General features: G+C 29.3%; 2 protein-coding genes across 2 annotated transcripts in view; one reads left to right on the top strand and one right to left on the bottom strand.

The window, feature by feature from the left end:
- Window positions 1-24,117, top strand: part of LOC148301521 (tachykinin-like peptides receptor 86C) — a 123,354-nt gene that overhangs the window by 3,441 nt on the left and 95,796 nt on the right. The gene's annotated exons all lie outside the window — the stretch shown is intronic.
- On the bottom strand, window positions 15,435-22,286 carry LOC148301522 (ionotropic receptor 21a-like). The gene is made up of 2 exons (XM_088273124.1): window positions 20,557-22,286; window positions 15,435-15,636 (listed from the first exon to the last, which is right to left on the bottom strand). Exons 1-2 carry the CDS (start codon window positions 22,284-22,286, stop codon window positions 15,435-15,437), a joined length of 1,932 nt encoding a protein of 643 aa, XP_088129250.1.

The following is a 24,117-nucleotide window of genomic DNA, read 5'->3' as shown; positions in this document are numbered from 1 at the left end:
AGATCTATTTAGAAAATGTATGGATTCCATTAGTCCCGAGGCAAGCCCTAAGTGTAAAAGCATATTTGCCGCAGATGTTCTACGTAAAATCCGAAGGCTTATTCGATCGATGTGCGTACCTACCTAAGCAGGATGATTCTCACAAATACGCGTGTGTGAGGAAATCCTTATTGAATACTGAAAATGTCACAGGATATAGATATCTTGTGAGACAATTACGTAGATACGTACATATTTTGCTTTACACTTATATTTTATTATACGTGGGAAATATTAAATCACGTAGGATCTGTTTGGCTTTCATATTAAACACTAGCTTATCTACCCAGATTTGATATCGAGATTCATTATTCTGTATAAATGAGATTTACACAAAAAATAATGAACGTAAACATATTGCTGCTCAGTATTTTTACACACTTTTCTCCATTTTGATATCTTAAGAAAGATAATGAAGAATATAGAAGTCCGGGCATTCACAGGGGTTACGTCCTATCATAGGCTGGTTGAGTGATCATTTTACACAGTTCCAATATTCATATTTCCACGTATGTTTCATCAACATTATATTTTTTTGAAGCTCTCAAAAATGCTACATTGATTATTCTCTCCAGATAACTTAGTTTTTAATGTTATAATTTTCATTTCAAAACATCTATCAAATTGAAAAATTTAAAGATTTATAAATTGATGTATATATATATATATATATATATATATATATATATATATATATATATATATATATATATATATATATATATATATATATATATATATATATATATATATATATATATATATATATATATATATATATATATATATATATATATATATATATAATAAATTCTCAAGTATATTCCCGTAACGGGTTGAAATATAAGGTTTCATAATTATACTTGGAATTGTTAAGTATCGATATGAAAAAGCAATCTTCTTGGGGGAAGGTACCAAACAATTTTATTTTAAAGCGTGTAGGGTTGGGTAGGTATTATGCTGTGTTAAATGTTATTATTTGTGCTTAAAGAATAAAAACGGAAGCTTAGGTATGAAGCTTTGTTAGGATAAGTCAACTCTTTCATACAAATTAAACATTGGATGTTTATTTTGATGTACGAGGACTTTGGTATATATTATAACAATAATAAAAAAAAATTGTTAAATTATCAATTGTCTTTTCACAACATTTCACTTCAAAGTAACTGTTGAACTTAGATTTAAAGCGATTAAAAATGATTTGAACCTTAGCAAATCAAGTATGCATGATGTCATTGAAAGATATATTTCATTGAAATATAGTTATTTGAGATAAACCATATACTACTAGGCAGTTCATTTTTTAGTAACAGTTTATACTTCAGCGTACCAGATATATTTATAAGGAAAAATAACGCTAGAATACTGTACATCCATCATTCTATTCTTTTGGGAAATGTCAGATATTTTATTATACTCGTTGATTTCTGAGGGGATTTCCGCCGCTTCATTAAATTTAAGTGTCAGAAAATTAGACGTTACTAAAAGGTTAAACCCTAAATTTAAGTAACTACTTGATTTTTTCTTCTTAAATGATTTTCACCAAAATAGATATTTATACAAACACGAAACATCAAACCCATTTCGAGTTAAATCGAGAATCTATCGTGCTGAATTATCTCTCTTGAGAATAAGAAAAAAGTGACTGTGAGTTAAGTTTTATTCCTGAATAATTTATAAAATATCACCAAAACTTGCGGACCCTTAAGTCAGAGTTTCTCAGTTAGAACCCACTCTACCAAAAATTGTTACCTATTTCTAATAATGAGCTGACAGAAATAGTCTGAAATTGAAATATTTGTTTAAATAATAAAAACACCAATATTCATCTTTAAAAAATGAAAAAAAATATGGAAGTTTGGGTAAATACCAGGCCAATGACCTTTCATAGGATGGTTAAATGATCACTTTACACACGTACAACATTCACCACTATACCTGTGATAAAGAACCTTACTATTCATGATAAAAAACTTCATTTAAATCATATATGTATGTTAGACTCTTTGTTATAATTTTTTGTTATTCGTATCTTCAATTGAAGCTTTTACTACTTTTCGAAATTGAACACTTAAACCATCCAATGTATAGTTGTATGCCATGTAATTGTCAAGACCATATTCTTTTTATTTTTTGTTGTGATATTAAAAAAAATATATGAAAACCTCCTAAGTCGAGCAAATCAGAAATTGCGCTGAATATTTTGAACACTCAAATATCATCATTTTATTGATTATTATTAATGTTTTTTAAGAGTATGTGGGAGATTATTTTTTTACTGGGATATAATATAATTTGCTATTTTCAATATTAATAATCCAATATAATCTATTATATAAGCCGTAATAAATTACCTAAATAATCAAGTTTAATTTAATTCAATTTTAATAGCTCTTTAATACGGTATCAACTTGCTCTCGTAAAATAACTTCAAGTAACAACGTTGTTAAAATTTCATCAACGTATAAGAACAAGAAAATCATATCCTAACATAAAAATGGCAAATTATGATCACATAAAATGAAAAAAAAAGTAATATTTTTATGACGCAATTATTATTTGGTACAAGAAATAAACAAGATGTATAATACATCTAAACATAAATTTTGTACTTTTTTATCGTTTCAGTAAATTTCACGACATTAACATTAAAATATTTTAATGGAATATTGAATCTTTTACTCAGCCGAAATAAATTACTTTAAATCTAATGTACGTACTGCTTTAATCGTCTTTGAAATACATCCGCATTGGGGGAATTATTCATTTATTTCATTGACTGTAATATGATTCCTTGAATTTCTCAAATTTAAATTCCACGCCAGTCATCTGGGCACGTTTTTAAATTGATTATAAGAATCCAAATCTCCCTTAAGTGTTACATTGGAAGCGGTACGCTAGCTTTTTGTCTAGAAAAGATTTCTATATAAAATTGAATTTTTTTTATGAAATATCATTGAAAAGTAATGCTTTTTTTTTACTTCGACTGATATAAAGCGCCTTGAAATATCTCGATTATTTTCAAAAGCTTTCCTTCTCTGTGTTCTCTACTAGGCAGACAGACATGCCAAGACTTAATATTTGAATAATAATTTACCTTTGGTAATAACTGGTAGCTAAGAGAAGACCTGCAGCAGCTGGTGTAAAAGGTATATGATGCGTGCAAGGAGTGTTAAATTTAAAATTTGGTGATTGATGTTGAATTTTCCAAAATCATTGTTTTTGACAGAGATTAAAGTAGATCTAAATGTAATATAGTAGCGTTCGGGGAATTTTTGAAACAGGTAGATTATTTTGTACATTTAATATGTACAAATATATGTTTTCTAGGGATAGAAAAATTGATAATGATTTATAAGGGAGAGTTAAAGCTGGAAGCAGAGTAAATGGTACATTAAAATAAGTTATAGCAAATAAAATCCTTTCAGCGAATGCTAAACTAGCAATATAGAATGGAGTCCTGTTTCAAACCCGTATGTATGGAAGTGAAATAAAGAGTTTAAAGAAAAATATAAAAGTAGACTGAATTCAGTCGAAATATGATCTCGTCAGAACGATGTATGTATGATAGATGTTTGAATAGTGAAATCAAGAACTAATGCAAGGCTGAGATAAGCATTTTAAATAAAATAAAGAAAGGTTGAGATGATTTGAAAATGTGAATTGAATCAAAAGAAGAGTCAAATAAATTTATGAGGCGAATATTGGTAAAAGAAGAAGAGAAATACCGAGGAAAACTTGTCAATATGTTACCAAAAAAAATATTCATCCAACCTTTTTACCCGACTAGTTGTGTTTGAAATCAAATATATTTCCAAATTAAATTAAATTATGTAAATACATTTACACATTCAAAGACGAATACTTACAAATACGTTGAAACACCATAAACACAAAAAAATACTAGACAGCAAAAAAAATTCGTCGCAGGGGGTGCCATGGAGTCTGATGACGTCAAGATCTTAATAAAAACCATAAATTGAAAATAAAATGTTTGGTAACATATTTTACAAAGCATTATAAACTTAAATGGTTCATGAAAGAATCTGAAAAAAAATCATATTAAAAAATCATTAGTTGAATTTCCGCAACGCCGCTCCGACGCAGAGGTCGGCGAACTCTTAATGAAGGAAAATCTGCCAATTTCCCTTGAAATTAAAATTTTCCGCCTTCCAACTCAAATACGGTTAAAGAGAGGAATTGAAGTGTAACCTTCTCTAAGCAACACTTTTTTTGCGAGATTAAAATGTAGTGTAAACAAATGTAATAGACATGATTATTTATTTTTCTATTTTTTTTATTTTTAAGTAATAAAAATGAAAATGGTATTTTCTGGCGTTTCTCATGTGTGTGATTGAAATTCAGGATTTAGACCTCACATACTAATATAAGAGTTTCTGCTTTATAAAGAGCTTCTTTACATCTCACCATAGATATCTCTAGTAAAATTCTAGTGATTCAAGAACAAGGTTTCTAAATTGGTTCATATATACATATATAGAATTTGAGTAGTGTGGTTGTCAATAATGGGTAGAATTGGTGAATGTTACACGTGTGTAAAGTGATCAATTAAACAAGCCTATGACGGTCGTCAGCCCCGTAAATGCCCAGACTTCCATATTCTTCTTCATCTTTGATGAGATGTCAAAAAAATAATATTTATCTACATTTATATATCAAATATTACAATCGAATACTGTTTTTTAGAGTCTACTTAATCATATTTAATTATAAAAACTCGTAAAAATAAAATTTGTGACAGTTATTTCACCTTGTTATAGCATTTTCAAACTTCTGGTAAAAACACAGTACTTTGAAACGCCATAACAAGATGAAATAATTGTCAAAAAAATTCATCTGTTTATAATAACAAAATGCAATTTAGTAGATTTTTTTTTTTTTTTTTTTTTTTTTCTCTTTATTCCAGCTTGACTAAGTGGTGGGTGCAATACTTAGTCAGCCATATATGTTTTACAACATTTTATTTAAACAATGAAATTAGAAATAAGAAGGAAATAAGAAGTTGAAAGAAATATTAAAAAATAAAAATAAAATAAAATAAAAATAAAAATAAAAATAAATTTGGAGAGGTGTAGACGAAAATTAGCTTTTTTTTTTTTTTTTTTTTTTTTATTCATTTAATATATTTACATTTTTATTTATAACATAATAACATTTGAATCATTTATACATATGTAGAACTTTTATATTTCGATTCGCTGTGCCTCTCCATAAAAGAGTCTGTGCTCTTGTGCTTGGAAAGGGACTTACACTCGTGGTTTAATGTTATATAATAAAAGATATAATAGTTTTTTTAATATATTTTTTTAAAGATTTAAATGTATAGAGCTTTAATTTTTTTCTTGAGGATTTTTATATCATCTATTTTTTTTATTTCTTTAGGGAGTTTATTGAAATGTTTGATTGCCAAATATTTGAAGTTTTGCTGAAATTGCTTGGTGTTGCATTTTGGAATAGAAAAATCGTTTGAGAATCTCGAATAAATAATTTTAATCTCTTTAATTAGATTAAAATTAGATTTAAGTTTTGTACTGACATTTCTCGATGGAACTGCATTTTATAGAATAAAATAACAACTATGCTGTTTTTTTTTCCACATAAATTTTATTCGACCAGCAACCAGGTTTCAGACATCATCCGACTGGTATGAGGCTAGACAATATTTATATGCACAACAAGGCAGGGGTTGAAGATCATGATTTTATGTATTTCTTCCTGTCAAAATGAATTAAATTCAAATTAGTTTAAGCATTTTATTACAATAAAAATTACATATAATTTTCGGTAAAGGTTCAAAATATGATTAGTAAAATTTTAGGTTAGAAATGTATTTTATTCGCATGAAAAAAACTACGAAGTTGTTATTTTATTCCATACAATGTAGTAGACTCCAAAAATCAGTGTTTTTAGAGTTTATTGAATAAATTAATTAAAATGGAGTTCTACAAATTAAACGCCAAATCTATAAATAAATTTATAGAATGCTATCCATGATTGAAAACCAGACAACTTAAATTTGAATAAGTCATTCATATATGATGAATCTCGAGACGTTCCATGATCGAGTTTAACAACAGAACAACAGACAACAGCCATCTATGATTGGATTCAGAAAGCTTTTATTTAGGAGATACCCTTTTATTTGTAAATGTCAAATTATCTGAACATGGATACTTTTACATGCTGAGAAATGCTTGAATACTTTGACCAAATATTTTCATCACAACATTCTGAGTGTATCGAAAAACTTGATCACAAATCTGATTTTCTCCACCTTGAGTATTCAACATAATAAAAAATAATAATAATAAAACCCTTGCCGCACCCAATGGTGCATAGGGCACTGCTTCATATAAACGCAGTGTTATCTCGATCGATTACACATGAAGGAAAGGTGATCAGCCCTCCACTTCAGGTACCAGTCCAGTGTAATATTGAATTAATATTCGAGTGAAAAAGTCACTTATATTTATTAAACCCCCCTTGGGAATCGAACCCGGGACCTCCAAAACGGTAGCCGAGCGTACTGACCATTACACAACGGAGGCGGACAACATAGATGATCGTTTTCAACATAGATGAAGAAAAATATTGATGTCTGGGTATTTGCAGCCTTATTTATTTTTATTGTTGTGAATAAATGTCAATTTGAAATTTATGTTTTATATATATTCAAGTACTATTCACCCTCTGATAGCAAACAGCTTCATTTAGTTTTGATCAATATCACTAGTCTGTTTTTGGTAGGACGAAAGATATCGATTTTAGCAATAAGCCCAGCAATGTACTTATTTCTTTTCTGTACCTGAAGTTAAAATAAATAAAAATAAAAATTCACAGAATGTTTTTAAATCGTTTAAAAAATGAGTAAAATAAAAATCCTGTAATTGAAAAAAAAACACTTGGTTTTTTTACCACTTCAGTTTATTTTATGACGACTAGTTTCGGAAGCTATGCTTCCATCTTCAGGTCTAAATGTGAACAGATAAAAATACAAGTTCACCTTAAATTTCATCATGTCTTACCACAAAGTGAATGCCGAAACAATTAATAAATTATAACAGTTAGTTAGTTTTAGAACGGAAACAGAGTACGACGTATTGCGGCAATTTGACTATTATAAATAAATCGACGACAGATGGCGTTACATCGGCTCATATCAGCCAGCATAATTTGACCCACTTTAGTGTGAAATGGACTCCAAGTCTGGAAATCCAATACAGATGTCACAGTCGGTGTATTGGACAGAGTTTATTTATAAATTGAAAAAAATTAAATACTGGGAATATTTCCAATATTTTTTTTAAATATGTCATGAATTTTTTTTACAATTTTCCAACTAATTTTTATCACAACATATTTTAAGTATTTCCAAACTCTTGATCAAAAATGATTAGGAGCACAGATTTAGAAACACCCTGTGAATAAAGTAATGAAGTCGAATTAAAGCCTGCATAAAAATTGAAAATCGTGTTTTCAGACGTCTGCCAGTTTGTAAAATAATCTGGTTAAGATTATACATGTCTCTAAATAAAAAGTCTCCGCTTAAATGCTTTCTTTAACGAAAGAAAGATGTTCAAGAAGTCTACAAAATAAATAATAAAGCATTGAAAAATATACGGTACAAATGTAATTCTTTTATAAAATATTTCCTTGTTGTATTATATTGAATGTTCGTATAAACCTTCAATGATCCTCACAAAAAAATATCATCTCTCCAGTAAAAATGATAACATATTTATTATCTTTTGATATGGGTATGAAAATATTTCTTGGTTTAAGTATTATATTGTTATTCCCTGAAGGAATGTATTACAGTTAATTGATTTGTATTTTGTTAAGGTTGAATTGAACATATCATAAATGATAAATATGTTATATTTATAATATGTTAACAAAATGCAAAATAAGACAATGGAGCTTTTTTTGCAATCAGGTAAAAAAATACCCTTGTCTATAGTAACCAGTATATAATTATTTTATTTTATATTTCGGTTTGACTAAGCGGTGGGTGAAAAATAGCCATATTTTCTTTAGTATATAATAAGATTATAATGCACTTTACGTATGCGCGCGCGACTTTATACTGTTTTTGGACGATTCTATTTGTAGTTCACAATATTATCATCCAGAATGGACGTATTCGTTGCGCAACGCTCAATAAAATTAGGATTTTTTTCCTGTTTTTTTAATCAAATTTTTTAATCCGATTTTTACTTGGTGTACGGAGTGCGTGGAAGTTTTTGATATCGTGAGGGAAAAGTAATTATCTATAACATAACTTTGAGTATTTAAATGTTTTGGAATTAGTACATACACCCTGATGATGACAAGGTTCATGTTGAAACCGGTTGGAAAAAGTGTGCCAATAAAAAGTGGTTAAAACAAAGCTTTTTTAACCACTATTCATTGCGTAGTGTTTAATATTTTTTACTAAACACTACGCCCCAGTGCTGCCACATGTCCAGCCCCCATATGCATTCCACAAGCAGTTTTGCGATGAGGTTGAAGCTGTTCATCAGCCTCTCCCTGAAGCCACTTTATATCGGAAGTTTTATGTCCTTTATATCGGAAGTCTGTGTGATCCCCTCAGAAATTTAAACCGGGACCTCCAGTACGGTAACTAAACTTATATCGAAGTTAAATATCGTAGCAAGTTTAACCTTATTTGCGATGGCTCTAAATATTGATTCTACTAGAGTGCACTTACTTTCCGGACATTTGGTGTACGAACGTTTGCCTGACTGAAATTTGGTCGAATGGACATTTCGCTCACTCCTTTCAACAACGTCATATACCAAAAATCGTAAATTTTCAGCTGTGCATGTTTTCGGAATGCCCGACTGTACTATATCCCAGCAAAAACGATGAATGATAAGGAGAGTGTTATTTTATAAGTACCATACCAAAAAGTTAATAATGCTTTTAAATATAAAAAAAAACAAATATTTGCCTATTGCTGCAAAACTATTTGTCAATCTTGAACAACATACTAGTATATTTTGTTACCCATATTCGAATTCAATAGTGCATAGAGCATCACATTAAATGAAAACGGTGTCAACATGATCACTAATTACGTAAAGGCAAGATGATACATCCTTTTTTCCAAATATATTTGATGGGATACAGATGGCTTGGCTGTAAGAGCTAAACTCAAATTGCATTATTATTATAATGGACAAAAAGGGAAATAGCTCTGTAGAAAGAAAATGAAGTAGGAATGATGAGAAGGCGATGGAGAATAGGAGTAGTCACTAAGACACTAGGGGTTGAATAGCCAAATATATATTTTACTGAAAATTATAATTATTTATAAGAGCTTTAAATAATAATTGAATCTTGCCATATTGATGAGGTTTGTTATGCAATAACATTTCACAATATTAAACAACTTTCTTCAAACCATTTTTTTTAATATAAGTACACTTTAACCTACTGGTTTCGACAAGAACCTTTTTATCATCAGGGTTTATTAAATTCTAAAACATTAAAATACTCATAATTATTAGTTTTTGGTAAGGGAATGTAATTAATTATGAGTCTTTTAATATTTTAATGTTTTAGAATTTAATAAACCCTGATGATGACAAGGTTCTTGTCAAAACCGGTAAGTTAAAGTGTACTAATAATAAAAAAGTTGTGACAATTGTCACAATATAAATTTTTTATGTGTTTTTGTTAATAAAATACAGCTAAGAGGACTCAAAAAATCTGTGTTTGATTTAAAATTAAAACATGAAATAAAAAAAAGTGGTTAAAACAACATTGCTTAATTTTATAAAATTCATAAAATATGCCACAAAGTATCTGCAAAAACTTTTAAGAAACAATATACATTTAATTATAATTCAGCGTTTTCTTTTTAGTTTTTATTGTTGTAAAGTAATGCATATTTTGATATTTTTCTCTACCTTCATTTAAAACCCCGAGAACTTAAGCTCTCTTTTCTTTGCATTACTTATTTTTTTCATCTAGTATAATTTAATTGCTTCAATCTTCTTTTTAGAAGCTTGTGATTTTATAATGTTAATGGGTTTTTTTTTCAATTTACATTCGTTGATTTTAATCTTATTAAATCTCATTAATTTGCGAGTCGCCCTTGAGAGTGCGAATTCTCTGCAAAGAGGGTGTTTTCTCAAGTTTTCAGTGTTACTATATACATACTACGACCTCCAAACTTGCTGAATCATGTTGAACATGTGAAGAAGGTGTTTCAAAGGGTAGAAGATAAGGTTAGGGGTTAGAACTAGAGACAAGATAAGTGAAGGTTGGGGCCGGATAATTATGTTTATTGTTGTTTTTATAGCTTTGGACGCCTTATCAGTACGTTTGCACCATTCATCACTATGGATCTAATTTCGCCATGGCTTATATTAAGGTACACCGTATGGGGAAAAGGTAGGATGGATAGAGCTTGGCCTTGTTTGCTCGAACCCCTTTTTAATATTAGCTGTTATCAGAAAAGCCCTTATTTTAAAAACAACATTTTGAGTGTTTCCATATACTTGTTCATAAAATCTGGATTATCTCCAATTGCAGGAGCTATTTTCTCATGTGTGTGATTGTAATCAAGGAATAGGACCTCACATACTAATATTAGAGTTTCTGCTCAGTAAAAAGCTTCTTTACATCTCACCAATAGATGTCTCTAGTGAAGTTCTAGTGATTCAAGAACAAGGTTTCTAAATTGGTCCATATTTATAGAACTTTCAAGAATTTGAGTAGTGTGGTTGTCAATAATGGGTAGAATTGGTCACTTAAACCAACCTTTGACGGTCGTCAGCCCCGTAAATGCCCAGACCTCCATATTCTTCTACTCTTCTCATATTTGATGAGATGTCAACAAAAAAATACCTTTATGGTGAAGTAGTTACCGCATTTGGCTACCATGGTGAAGGCCTCGGATTCCATTCTCATGGGATCAAAATAAAAATAAGTGTTTATTTACCATCATAATCATCTCCTGGACAGATGCCTGAAGCGTAAGACTCATTACCCTGCTTTCGTATAATAAACGATCAACTTATAAATTGACAATCAAAATTGCTTCAATTCGACCCAGTGCCCTATGCACCGTTGAGCGCCGATGAGGGTAAGAAGAGTTTTGTACGTGTATAGTCTTATTTAAATATTTTGTTTGTTTTTATATTCAACGGTGATTTTGTCTTATAAATATAATTTTGATACCAACTTATTTTAGTTATTGATTAAATGATTTTATAGGCATGAGAAAACAAATCATTTTTATTATTTTTTTAAATGGAAAAAATCAACGTCTTATCCTTCAACGTCTCTTTTAATATTAGCAGCCCACCCATGTATCGATGTGTATCATACATATTAATGTGAAAAAATTATATGCAAAATACACGAAACGTCGCTCGCAGACTTTGTTAAATTTTAATTATAAATATAAATGAATTAATTTTGTAGACTTCCGTACAATACGGAACCGATATTGTAATGGAAAGGAAACTGTTGTTCCAAAGAAATACGATCGCACCACTAATGAGTTTATTTATCAAAGCGATAACTGGATTATACTGTATAAAACGTGTTTTAGACCAGTTCAATTTATTGCGTTTATACTTCTTAAAATCCACCACATAATGATAATTTGATTTCATTTGTAATGTATATGTGTATATATGTATATATTTATATATATATATATATATATATATATATATATATATATATATATATATATATATATGTATATATATATATATATATATATATATATATATATATATATATATACATATACATATATATAAATATATAAATATATATATATATATATATATATATATATATATATATATATATATATATATATATATATATATATATATATATATATATATATATATATATATATATATATATATATATATATATATATATATATATATATATATATATATATATATATATATATATATATATATATATATATATATATATATATATATATATATATATAAATATATATATATATATATATATATATATATATATATATATATATATATATATATATATATATATATATATATATATATATATATATATATATATATATATATATATATATATATATATATATATATATATATATATATATATATATATATATATATATATATATATATATATATATATATATATATATATATATATATATATATATATATATATATATATATATATATATATATATATATATATATATATATATATATATATATATATATATTTTTATATTTATATATATATATATATATGTATATATATATATATATATATATATGTATATGTATATATATATATTTATATATCGTAGTCATACAAGAGAAAGTGACCAAGTGTATTGTTTTACTAAAACGTGATCATTGACCATTTGATATCTTACTAGCTCAATATTGCCCTGAAAATATCCGAAAGGATTTTAAACTTTGGAGTATAATATATTGAATAGGTAAAAATGACTAACTGCATTGATGTTTATTTTCTTGCGAAGCAATAGTAACTTAAATGGCCCTCCTGAACAATAAAATTGTGGTGATTACCGTTTAAATAATATTTAATACTGAGAAATTAAAGAGATCTTTTGTAGAGATAATCTCGACGGTACAATATGTTAATCTATTTTTTTTTTTCAAGAGAAAAATACCTCTCTCGAAAAATGAATATTGTAAAAGTTCTAGAAAACTCAATTGCCTTAGAGGTTGATAATGAATTTTCAACATTATGTTGAAAATATAAAAAAAGTCGTCGCTTTTCCGGTTACTTTGACTAGGATATTTTGCTTTATAACGTAAAAGCTCTAGCCGCACTAGCCCTGCTAGGATAATGCATGATCACCGCTGACCAAAAAGGATTTCGTTTAGTCATTATTTACATAGATGTCGATACACAGCATGGATATAAGGCCACATATTGATGATATTTCTATAAATTAAATTTTCTATCTGAGTAGGTATTGTCAAATCTTATATTATTTATTGATTCGGCATTAACTTTGTGGAATGACATGATTATTTTATTAAAATTAAACACTTGAATATACCACTTTATTACAAATTATTCACTTATTATACACTTACACAATTATACACTTTATTCACTTCTGGTACAAATTAAAACAGAAATTGAAAACGTCTGTCATTTTCGAAACTAGTCGTAAATAAAAATAAAACTCGATAAAAAGGGTATATTTAAGTGTTTAATTTTAATAGTCAAATCTCAAATTAATGTGTGGTTTTCATGCCAGAAACGTTTGTGAAATGTCAAATGTATTTTCTTGACATATACTAGTAGCAGTTAAGAGGTGAAATGAATTTACCAGCTATAATTTTATTTTTTAATGCAAAAGAGAATTATTGGTGTTTTTATTATGTACAGCAATAATTCAATATTATACTATTTCTGTGACCCTAGGCTGCTTATTATTAGAAAAAGGGTATCAAATTGTGGTATAGTGGGTTCGAACCGAGAAACTCTGACTCATGAAACACTTATCAAACCACAACCCGACACAATTTACAAAATTAAACTATGACTTTATGTATAATTAATACAATTTTTTAACCGTATGGAAAAAGTTTTGAAATTCTACATTCAGATTTTTGGGACTCCAACAGTGTCACGTTAAACACCATGATAAATTGCGGATATTTTCAATTTTTAGCTGAAATTTGTTGGTTGGTTCTTCATTGCTTTTGTTTTTTCTTTCGTCAATTTTTGTGTGATTATTTTCGACAAAGTGTAAAGATAAACAGCTCTTTTTCTTTTCAAATGTTCTTTTATATTAACAAAAATAATATATTATAAGTAATAATATTTTTTATTGTACCATATTCATTGAATATAACCTGAAAGGCACAAAAACATTGTTGTTGACATGTTTGTATATTCGATTAAATTATTTTGTATTTTGTATCATTGCGAATGATGGCAAAATGGAGCAATTTGGTTCAGGAACTTTCTTCATTATACGTTGTATTTAGATAAGAATCTCGTCCTTTCACACAGCTGGGTACCATTTCTAACTACTCCTTAAACAACATTTACAGTTTATACAAACCATTATCTTTAAATTAGTCTGTTCTTGTTTGAATCTAAATAACAAATTTTAATATTTCTAAATGCTTCTACAGACTAGACAAAAACTAACTTATTCCTAAATTATACCGTGTCAAAAAATTGTAAACTTATTTTTTAAGCCTTCACTCGTTTACCAGCGATTTAAGCAGTAACAAACAAAAAAATGAGAATAACAATAAAAAATATATGTGGAGATAGAAATAGAAGCAAAAAACACAAATAATAATAATAAACTGACATATAGTGAATGAAAATTTAAATAAATTCTTCGCCCTAAATTAACTCAATCATATTAAATGCTGGCAGTTTCATTAATTTATTAGTAATTGTCAACTTCTAAGAGACAAATATATTTTTACTGCCGAAAACATTATGCTTATTTCATTCCCGTAGACAGAAAAAAATGTGATATAATGAATATCTCGAGGTAAGCTTACCCTACGAAACTTTTTGTTGTCTATACGAATGGCATAAAAACATCCCCCCAAGTATTTATTATTTATAAACAGGATACTATAAAGTATTGTAGTAATGTAGTTGGAATCAAAGAACCCCGAGTTTATCCGAAAGCCCTAAAAGGGTGTAGGCACCTCATAAAAACGTTTCATTTATTTATTTCTTCATTTAAAAATATAATACATTCGTAAAATTTACAAAACGTGATTTGAGTTTTGAGACAGTATCAAATTATGTCACTACAATTTTTTTCAAAATTATTGGAAAAATATGGTTTGAAGATTTCAATTATACAGGTTTAGAAAAAAAAAGAATTATAATGAAAATGTTGTATAAAGCAGAATATAAAGTTACATTTAAGCATAATATAAACTTTTGGCTTTTACAGAATGTAAGAAGTATAATTCAAAAATATATGAAAATAAACAATTTTAGAGGTAAACTTAAAACACACCAAAAGTAATTAAAACTGTCAAAATAATAATACATAGTAATCAAAACTTAACAAGCAAGGCAAAAGGTATAATTTATACCATAAAATGAGTCTGTCAAAAGTCATATAAACTAGATGTTTATTAAAACGCATGTTTAAAGCAAGATAAATAGTAAAGAAATAATTCAATATAAAATTTTAACATGAATTTGTTTATAAATTAACTCTTTTGTTTATTTTTCTCGCCATTATCACTGCGTCGTTTTTTCAAAACTTCAGGCATCTGATTTTCAATACTCTCTAGGTGGAGCATATGGCCATCACAAATCTTCTCCAGGTCACCCTATCACGTGCCATCTCCTTGGCTGGACTATTCCGGGAATCTCAGGACAGTCCAGTAACTCAAAGTCCCGGTGGGCGGTCTCTCAAAGTACCGGAATCTTTGAGGTTGGAAGCAGTGATATGAGGGTTTAATTCTCTCAGGTGGCATTCTTAGAACATGTCCAAACCTTCTTCTTTTTAGGACTTCCAATATGAGAGGCTCCTGGGTTATTTTACTCATATCTTCATTCCTGCGCGTTCCAATATAAATCAATGACCTAATTCCAAACAAAGTAGTACATATCGACTCTGCATATATTTTATTACGTGCTGATGTTTTGTGTTGATAATTTTCCCTGTTAAAAATGCCATATCTGAAATAGAATCTATTTTAACATATTTTTGACATCTCAACAAAGATGAAGAAGAATATGGATATCTGGATATTTACAGGGCGTATAACCAGTCATAGGCTGGTTAAATGATCACTTTGCACTCGTGCAACGTTAACTATTTTACCGATGATTGACAACCACACTACTCATTTTTTTTAATTTCTAGATATATTGATCAAACTCATATCACCGTATGAAATTTTGCCATACTGTGTTACAAATTTGATTATTATTTTTGGTTATCCGATATAGACAAGGAACCTTTTTATATCGGTAAATGCCCAGACTTCCATATTCTTCTTCATCTTTGATGAGATGTCAAAAAATAATATGAAAATAACTCCTGTAATTGGAGATAATCCAGATTTTGTGAACAAGTATTTGGACACACTCAAAATGTTTTAAAATCACTTATTTATATTTTCTCAGAATTCTTCGAATGTCCTAGATAAATGTAAATTTGAAAGACAGTAACTACAGTAAAAAAATATCAATTTATTGAACATAATAAATTATCTACATTACATAAATACAAACTAACAATACGACATTACGAAAATTCTACAATCACTTTAGTAAAAAATACTAACATTTTTTAAGAAATAAAAAAAACTTACAATTGTTTTCTTACAAATGATTTGATAAATTGGGAAATGGGAATTCCGATCACGTTCGAACAAAATATATATCCCAATTTATGACTTTACGTATATCAAAGGAACAATGCTCAACATTTCTTACCACTATACTTAACGGATGAGTGCTCTCTTTTCACTGTTTACGAAACTAATTAAGCTGTTACAGAAATGGTTCTGAAATAGTTTTCTTTTGTATTTCCTCAACCCATGGTACGCTTTTACAAAGATCGGACAGTCTCACAAATATAAAGTAATGAATCTAGTTTTACATAACTTCAATGATTAAAGAAAACACTTGTTTTTTACCACTTGAGTTTTATTAAAGACGTTACATGTTTCAGAAGTTAAACTTCCATCATTCAGGTCGGTATAATAACTAAATAAATAAATAATTAAAAAAATTAAATGACTTCAAATAAGAAATGATTTTTTTTATTGATATATCGACAAAGGAATTTTAACATGGACAGGGCTTACAACCTGGCATAAGCTGGGTTTAAGTAATCACAATATACGTGTGACATTGACCATTCTGCCCACGATTGATAAGAAGACTAAGCCAAGTTTTATTTGTGCTTCAATTGAAAGATCTTCTACTTCGTCTGCGACATCTGTATTCGAAAAAAGTAAGTTTTTCAAAAATGTTATTGCTAATAGAAGCTTACTAATGTTGTACATAGATGTCGCCGAAAGAGTGGCACACGTAAAATCTTTTCATTTGAAGCATAAATATACTTATGAAATTTGAATGGTGTTGTTGTCAATCATGGGTAATATCATGAATGTAATGGGTATACAAAGTGATCACTTAAACCAGCCTATGACAGGTCATTATCCTCGTGAATCCCTAAATTTCTTTGTTTTTCTTCGTCTATGTTAAAATATCAAGATAAGTGATGTCTTACTAAGAAAATATTACAAGAAGAATAAGACGAATAAATTAATTATGTGACAAATGTTGATTGATATAAAAAACTAAATCTATTGTATGTACCTACTATATTGTTTAAAGACATCCACTTCATTCGCTTAACAGTAGATTATGGGACATTCGTAAATATTACGACGGGCATCCAATCTGGGGGAATCACCGAGGAAACACATGTAAAGGCATGTAGTGATAAATACCATGAATTTAAATGATTACCGATGTTTTATGGTCGTATTTTATATAAAGTTCTTTAAAAAAAAATTTTTTTTAATGTCATTTATTCTTATCTTCGTACATTTTACTATAATCTCGTATTGAGGTACATTGAAACAAGTCCCATGGTCTAGGGCAAAATGTAGTAGTGTCTATTAGTTTTACTATTCAATTATTTTAGGTACTATACATTTTACACAAAAGTTAAATATATAAACAAGAATAAACAATTTATAACATAGTGGCTTAAAATACTTATACATTACAGGTAACAGGCGGGGAGCATTTTAAGCTAGCTAATAAATATCATATGTGTAAAAAAGATATCAATAATTTCTAAGTCAAGTAAATACCAGAATTCATGATAGAAAAAATTGACAGACAGGATTTTATTTTATGTTCTGATTCAAGAATAAATGAAAAAAGCAAATCTCTCACATAATATTCATGTGAAATGAATTTTTTTTAATGTTAGAGTTGTATTTTTTATCTAGCTTATAGCGTACAAGGATTACACGTTCATATATCCACTAAGGTATACTTGTATAAGACAATTCAAGCATATATCATTAAAAAGGTTTCAGCTCTCCGATTTTATTCTCAGTGTTAGTATCGGGGAGGATAAGCCGTCTGAGGTCGATTAATAAGAAAATATCTCGAGCTTTTAGAATCTTGTCGAATGAATAATAGATCTTTTCCTTTCATTACACGCCGAACCGAATTGTGAGTTTATTGATACCAAAGTGAATATTTACGACTTATCTCCTCTTTGAACAGTAGTTAATCCTGACGTTAAAGTAATAATATTTTGAGGTATTTGACTTCCACTAATACAAAATTAATAAATACATTCATATTATTTATTGATTCGGCATTAACTTTGTGGAATGACATGATTATTTTATTAAAATTAAACACTTCAATAATCCACTGAATCGAGTTTTATTTTTATTTACGACTAGTTTCGAAAACGACAATTGTTTTCATCTTCTGGTACAAATTAAAACTAACGTAACGATGTGTTAGATAAATACTTTTAGAAATTACTTATATTCCATAATTATTACTACTATTTTACATTTCATTTTTTTTCAATTACCTAAACGTCCAAGTGACTCTGAGATCTAGCTACGGCTTATGCAACACCGTGTATCATGACCCTACTCAGGCTTCAATTTTTTAAGTTTCATAGCCTATGCCTAGTGGATTTACTCTTTATGTTTAAAGTTACTATAATTACATGTAATTCATGAGTGAAAATTCTAGGCAAAAACACTCGCATTGAGCATTAAAATCCACAAATTACCTCCAGGCTCTTTTTTGTCGACTGCCAGTTCCCTTGTATCCTTCCAACTTCGGTCCGATGCAGAGGAAGACAAAATAAAACTTGGTATTATCAGGAATGTCAAATACTTGAAGGTGGCCGGTCAGGAGTCGATTAAAGTCAATAATCGGCGGGTTCGTATGACGAGATGCATTAATGCGGAAGAGGTGAAGATTGTTTGCGGTTGGTGTTGCGTTATGTTTTCTCTATCTACCTCTGCAGGGAAACGGCGTGATAGTTAGTTAGTGAGTTTTAGATAATAAGCATAAATAAAAGTGATTTGGAACAAAACCATGTTTTTTTTAGAATTGTTAGTTCATTTCTTTAAATCTACACTAATATAAGATTATTACAAACGTAAGATAATTACAAAATATATATTTTATGAATAAACTTAATTTTAATCGTTGTTTTATTCAATTACTTTCGAATTCAATAAATAAAATACAAACATTTGAGATTACAATTTTATGAGTTTTTGCTAAATTAAAAGCTTGGCTCGTCGCACCATAGATGTCTTTCATGTAGTCAAGTTCAAGAACTCTGTATCGAGTTTAATCAGTATATCTAGAAGCTTCAAGAATTTGAATAGTGTGGTTGTCAATCGTAGGTAGAATTGGTGAATATTACACGTGTGTAAAGTGATCACTTACACCAGGTCGTAAGCCCTGTAAATCCTCTGATTTCCATATTCTTCTCCATCTTTGATGAGATGTCAAAAAAATGATGTAATAAAAAAATAATTAAATTTCATATGTTATAAAGACCTTCCTGCAAAGCATCGATGTAATATCATGTACCCACCCTACTAATGTCACAAAATGGTTTACATAATTGTTAACATTCTAATTTACGACAGAGGATAACGGCTTGTATTCTGATATTAGGATGCTTTAAAGTAATTATGTGCTGAAAATTTCGTCGCTGGCGGATAATGATCGTATTTAGTATGTTATATATGATGGAATAATTACAAATTTGAGTTGATTTAACGACCAATTCATTAAATATATTCTATTTTATTTATAAATCATCAGCACTTGTTATGTATAGAAGAAATTCTTTATACTTAGGACAAAATTAAATTACAGTAAAACCTTTATACAACGAACTACTTGGGGAAGGGGGGGAGGGGGGGAGTTGTTCGTTAAAACCGAATGTCCGTTATAAAGAAATATGTTTAAAATATTTTTATAATAAACGTACGCTGGAGTTAGTTACAAATAAACAAAATCGAACACAAACATAAATAAAGTCGTCAAATTATAAGCTTAAATAATTTATAAATAAAAGGATATTTTCTTGCTTTTTCCAAAAAAAAAATACATGCGGTGACACTTGAATTTATGCATATATAATTTTAACATGACATTTTTTATTTTTTTATTTTTTTTTACATTTGGATGGATTTTTTGTCCTTTATATACCGAAGTTCGTTAAATAGAGGAAGGCTTTATCGAGGTTTTACTGTTTGTATAAATAAATGTTTCAAACGTACATTAAATAAACATGTTTATTAATTTAAGTGGATTCGGAATTCCTCGTGCGACCAAATATTATCTCTCGCTAAAAAATATCAATTTCTTCGAACACGTATTTTCAATTTCTTGCCGAATTTAAATAAACAGAAGGTACGCATTATGCCTTCCTTGGCTCTAAAATATACACGCGTATTTGAAACCAGCTCGAGGCAAAACACAACAGTACCTGTGGATAAACCTATTCTTAATATTAAAAATCCACCCTGCAGGTGTTCGCGGGATAAGGGAATATCATGATTTTCATCCAGGACGTCCATAGAATTAGAATTGCGCTGCACATTTGCCGTTTTTATTTTAAACGCCACGTCAGAATCGCGCACCCATTTATCGAGCAAACCATTAGACTTTATCAATTCTATTTGTCTGTTTATCTTCTCGATGAAAGGAAACCCTTTCAATGTCACAAATTCCAGGGGTATAGAAAACACATTTTGCGTGAACACGTAATATGCTGGATCCCCATTTTCGTCATTGTAATCGCTCTGCGTCGCTGTCACATCTTTTAAATGGAGTCTACTAGCTAGCAAAGAGAAATCTTCGTTTTTAATTATCTTGTGCAAAGCGCTTTCCATGTCATCTGTGGAGATGTACCTTTCTTCTATCATGATATCGAGTGTCTCATTGTTATCTTCGAATAAATCTTTTAGCTCACTGCTTCCACCAATCTTCAATCCGCTTTCTAACAATTTTCCAACGCTGTCTAGTTGGGTTTCATAGCTCGGTTCGGTTAAGACGGTGATTAGTTTCGTCTGGTACGCTGTTATTAATATGACCGAATACAAAGAGAAAAAAACGAAAAATATTCTTAACGTTTGGTAAGTAGGTCGGCTGTATGCTGAGCCTCCTAAATTCATGTATAGTATGTTTATTGAGCAGTGAATCAAAGATTGTTGATAGTACGAGTCTTTGCTGAGATTACCTAATATAAACCAAATTAGTACACAAATTATGTACACTGCAATCACAGATAACCACATGTTCATTTCGAAGATAATCATTAAGGATCTCCATTTCGGTAACTCTTTTGCTCTCGGAACTACCCAGGTGTACGAATCCTGCAAGTAACTTATGCTGGCATCGAAATCATTGTGAACCTCATTATCTGGATATATTCCTCCGATGACAATATCTGCTTCTTTCTGCAATAGTCTATACATCAAGCCATCCCAACTATTATTTTCATACCTCACTCCACGCGATGCTCTCGTAAAGTTGTGATCAATCCGAAAATTGAATGTTTCTCCTATTGTCTCTAATAAAACTTGCTCAATTCCTGGATTCTGCATATCAGGAGGGTTGATAAAGGGTGGCATTATTATTGATAATGTCTTGAACAAACAACCCTTTAAGTCAGTAGGTAGTTTATCGTCAAATAAATTCTTTCGGTGTTCTAAATTGCCCTCAGTACATACATCGTACATTTCAGCGTGGCCTTCGGTGATATCGGAAAATCTACCACACCTTCGCGGTGGATCATACGGATTCCAAGAGAAAACTTTAAACTTTGTTTGATCTTTTCCATCTCGTAAAAGAACAACAGCGTATAAAATGTATTTATCCCACAGATGCGTAAGTATCTTCTCTGAAAAGCTTACGAGAGCTTTTTGGCTGTAAAACAGTTTTGAACATAAAACGATAACAGAAGCCTTCGGATTCCAGGAAGCTAACCGTGTGATGTGAGTAACTTTTCTCTCAAACCTCTCGAAATTATCTACAATTATAACATAATAATTAGCTTTATCAGCAAATGCCACGTCCTCGGTACTTCCGGGCCTTGCTGCAACCATTACTGACCACTTAATTATATCTTGAACTTCGAACATAAATAGCCTCTCGATGTCTGCTCCTGGTGGAGTCATATTAAATGACTTCGTGATGATCATGTATCCCGGTTTTCTCGAAAAATAATCTTTAACGATGGACATTAAACACTTAACTGCGTAATGAGTCACCGTTGGACCTTTGGGATTTAACTGTGGTTTAAGTTCATACGAGTTACCTCCAAGAACAAATATTGACGAACACATTACATACGCAAAAAACTTCATAGTATATTTTCAATAAAACTTGTTTTTAATTGATTCTTAAAAAACTTTTTTTTTTCATCTCTTTCCAATTCGTTAGTATTTAAATACAGTTTTTTTAATGAATACGTAACAAAAGCACAACTTTGTATTTTATTTTTCATCTGATAGCACAAAATATGTTGACTCCATCGGCAATCCATTGAAACTAATTAAACTATAGTACGTCTAGAATGCATTATTTTCCAATAATATTTTCATTACGTGACATTTCATATAACGGTTATTATTTAATTATCTTCATGTTTATATTGATCACAAATAAAACATAGCGTTATGCTGATATTTACCTACTTATATTTCAATCGTTCAGTTCTGTAACAGCATATGTACAAAATTCTTGATTTTTGAGTGTTATAAAAATCAAATTCACTGTTTCATCAGTTTAGGTTACTGGTGTGAGTTGGTTTAATTACGACCACTAATGTACACGTAACTATTGTACACGTAACCGATACTATTTACGTGTATCAATAAATGTGATTATCAAGCAAGATAGCTTACGGAAGTGATTGATTGGAAGTGAGTGGAAGGGTTATTAATATTTTTAACTTAAGTTTTACTTAGTAAATACCACTATTTCTTAAAATATGTTGTGTTACATGATTCGATGCATTCCGTATCACTTTCAAACACCGTTTTTGATATGCCTCAGAGTAAGTATGGGATTCCGCCAGGTGATGCAACAGTCGTTCAGTCTGGCAATGCAGATAATCAACTTCATGTATACTAATCTATGACTTTTGCAATCAATAAATACGTATTTCTTTAAAGCGGATATTAATGAGAACGTTCAAACGACTAATTTTTAATACTTATTTTAAAGCATTTTTGTGAATAATGGACAAGTTTTGAATAACTTGTATTGTCATCACCTTTTGCTTTAGATATTTCAGTATATCTTCCTAAGTTTGACGTGTGTCTTTCAATATTGACTTCTTCTACATTTTGAATGAAGCGTACACATTCCACATTTTAAAACATTGTATAATCATCAATAAAAGGCCGCATTTTTTAAATGTATCATTACTGAACTGGACGTTTGAATAATTATGCCAACAAATGCATGACCCTTATCATGAACTTATCAAACATGCAACTAAGGCGCATCATACATGTAAAATAAAGGGGTACTAATGATTTTAACTCTTCTTTTAAGTGCATTTGGCTACTGCGCTGGAGGTCTTGGGTTCGATCGCTAGAGAACTCGGATTATCAAATTATGATGTTGTAAATTTTATGTTTTCGTCTTACCCTGGACTAGTTTCTCAAGGTCGGGACTGATCACCTTGCCTTCATGCTGTGGCTCAGTATGGTTTAATGGAAAATAATTAAAATTATGTGTTTTATTTCACAACGCTTGTTCAGCTATAAAAATATTAAAAATCCACGAAATAACAGTGAAATCAAAAACAAAAAAAAATTTCAGTGTTAAAAATTTTCATTGTCAATAATATTGCGATACTATTACGTTCAACAGTTTTCTCTGTCGTTCCAGTCAAAATATGTTTTTCAAATGAAATATGTTATTTCCTATCGCAGATCAAAATTTTAAAGCAATCGTTGTATCACTTTTAAGACTTAAGGTTTTGATGAAACGAATATT

Source organism: Brachycentrus maculatus, unplaced genomic scaffold (assembly GCF_059751285.1).
Source record: "Brachycentrus maculatus isolate JH-2025_06_01 unplaced genomic scaffold, ASM5975128v1 h1tg000553l, whole genome shotgun sequence".
Taxonomy (NCBI): Eukaryota; Metazoa; Arthropoda; class Insecta; order Trichoptera; family Brachycentridae; genus Brachycentrus; species Brachycentrus maculatus.
Note: the sequence above shows the minus strand (reverse complement) of the source record. Positions and strands in the feature narration are given on the sequence as shown.

Coding starts and splice junctions, on each gene's coding strand:
- LOC148301522 (XM_088273124.1), bottom strand. CDS start 22,286: ATGACTCCACCAGGAGCAGACATCGAGAGGCTATTTATGTTCGAAGTT. Junction 15,637..20,556: donor CTCGAGCTGGTTTCAAATAC/GCGTGTATATTT, acceptor TGGAACGCGCAG/GAATGAAGATATGAGTAAAA.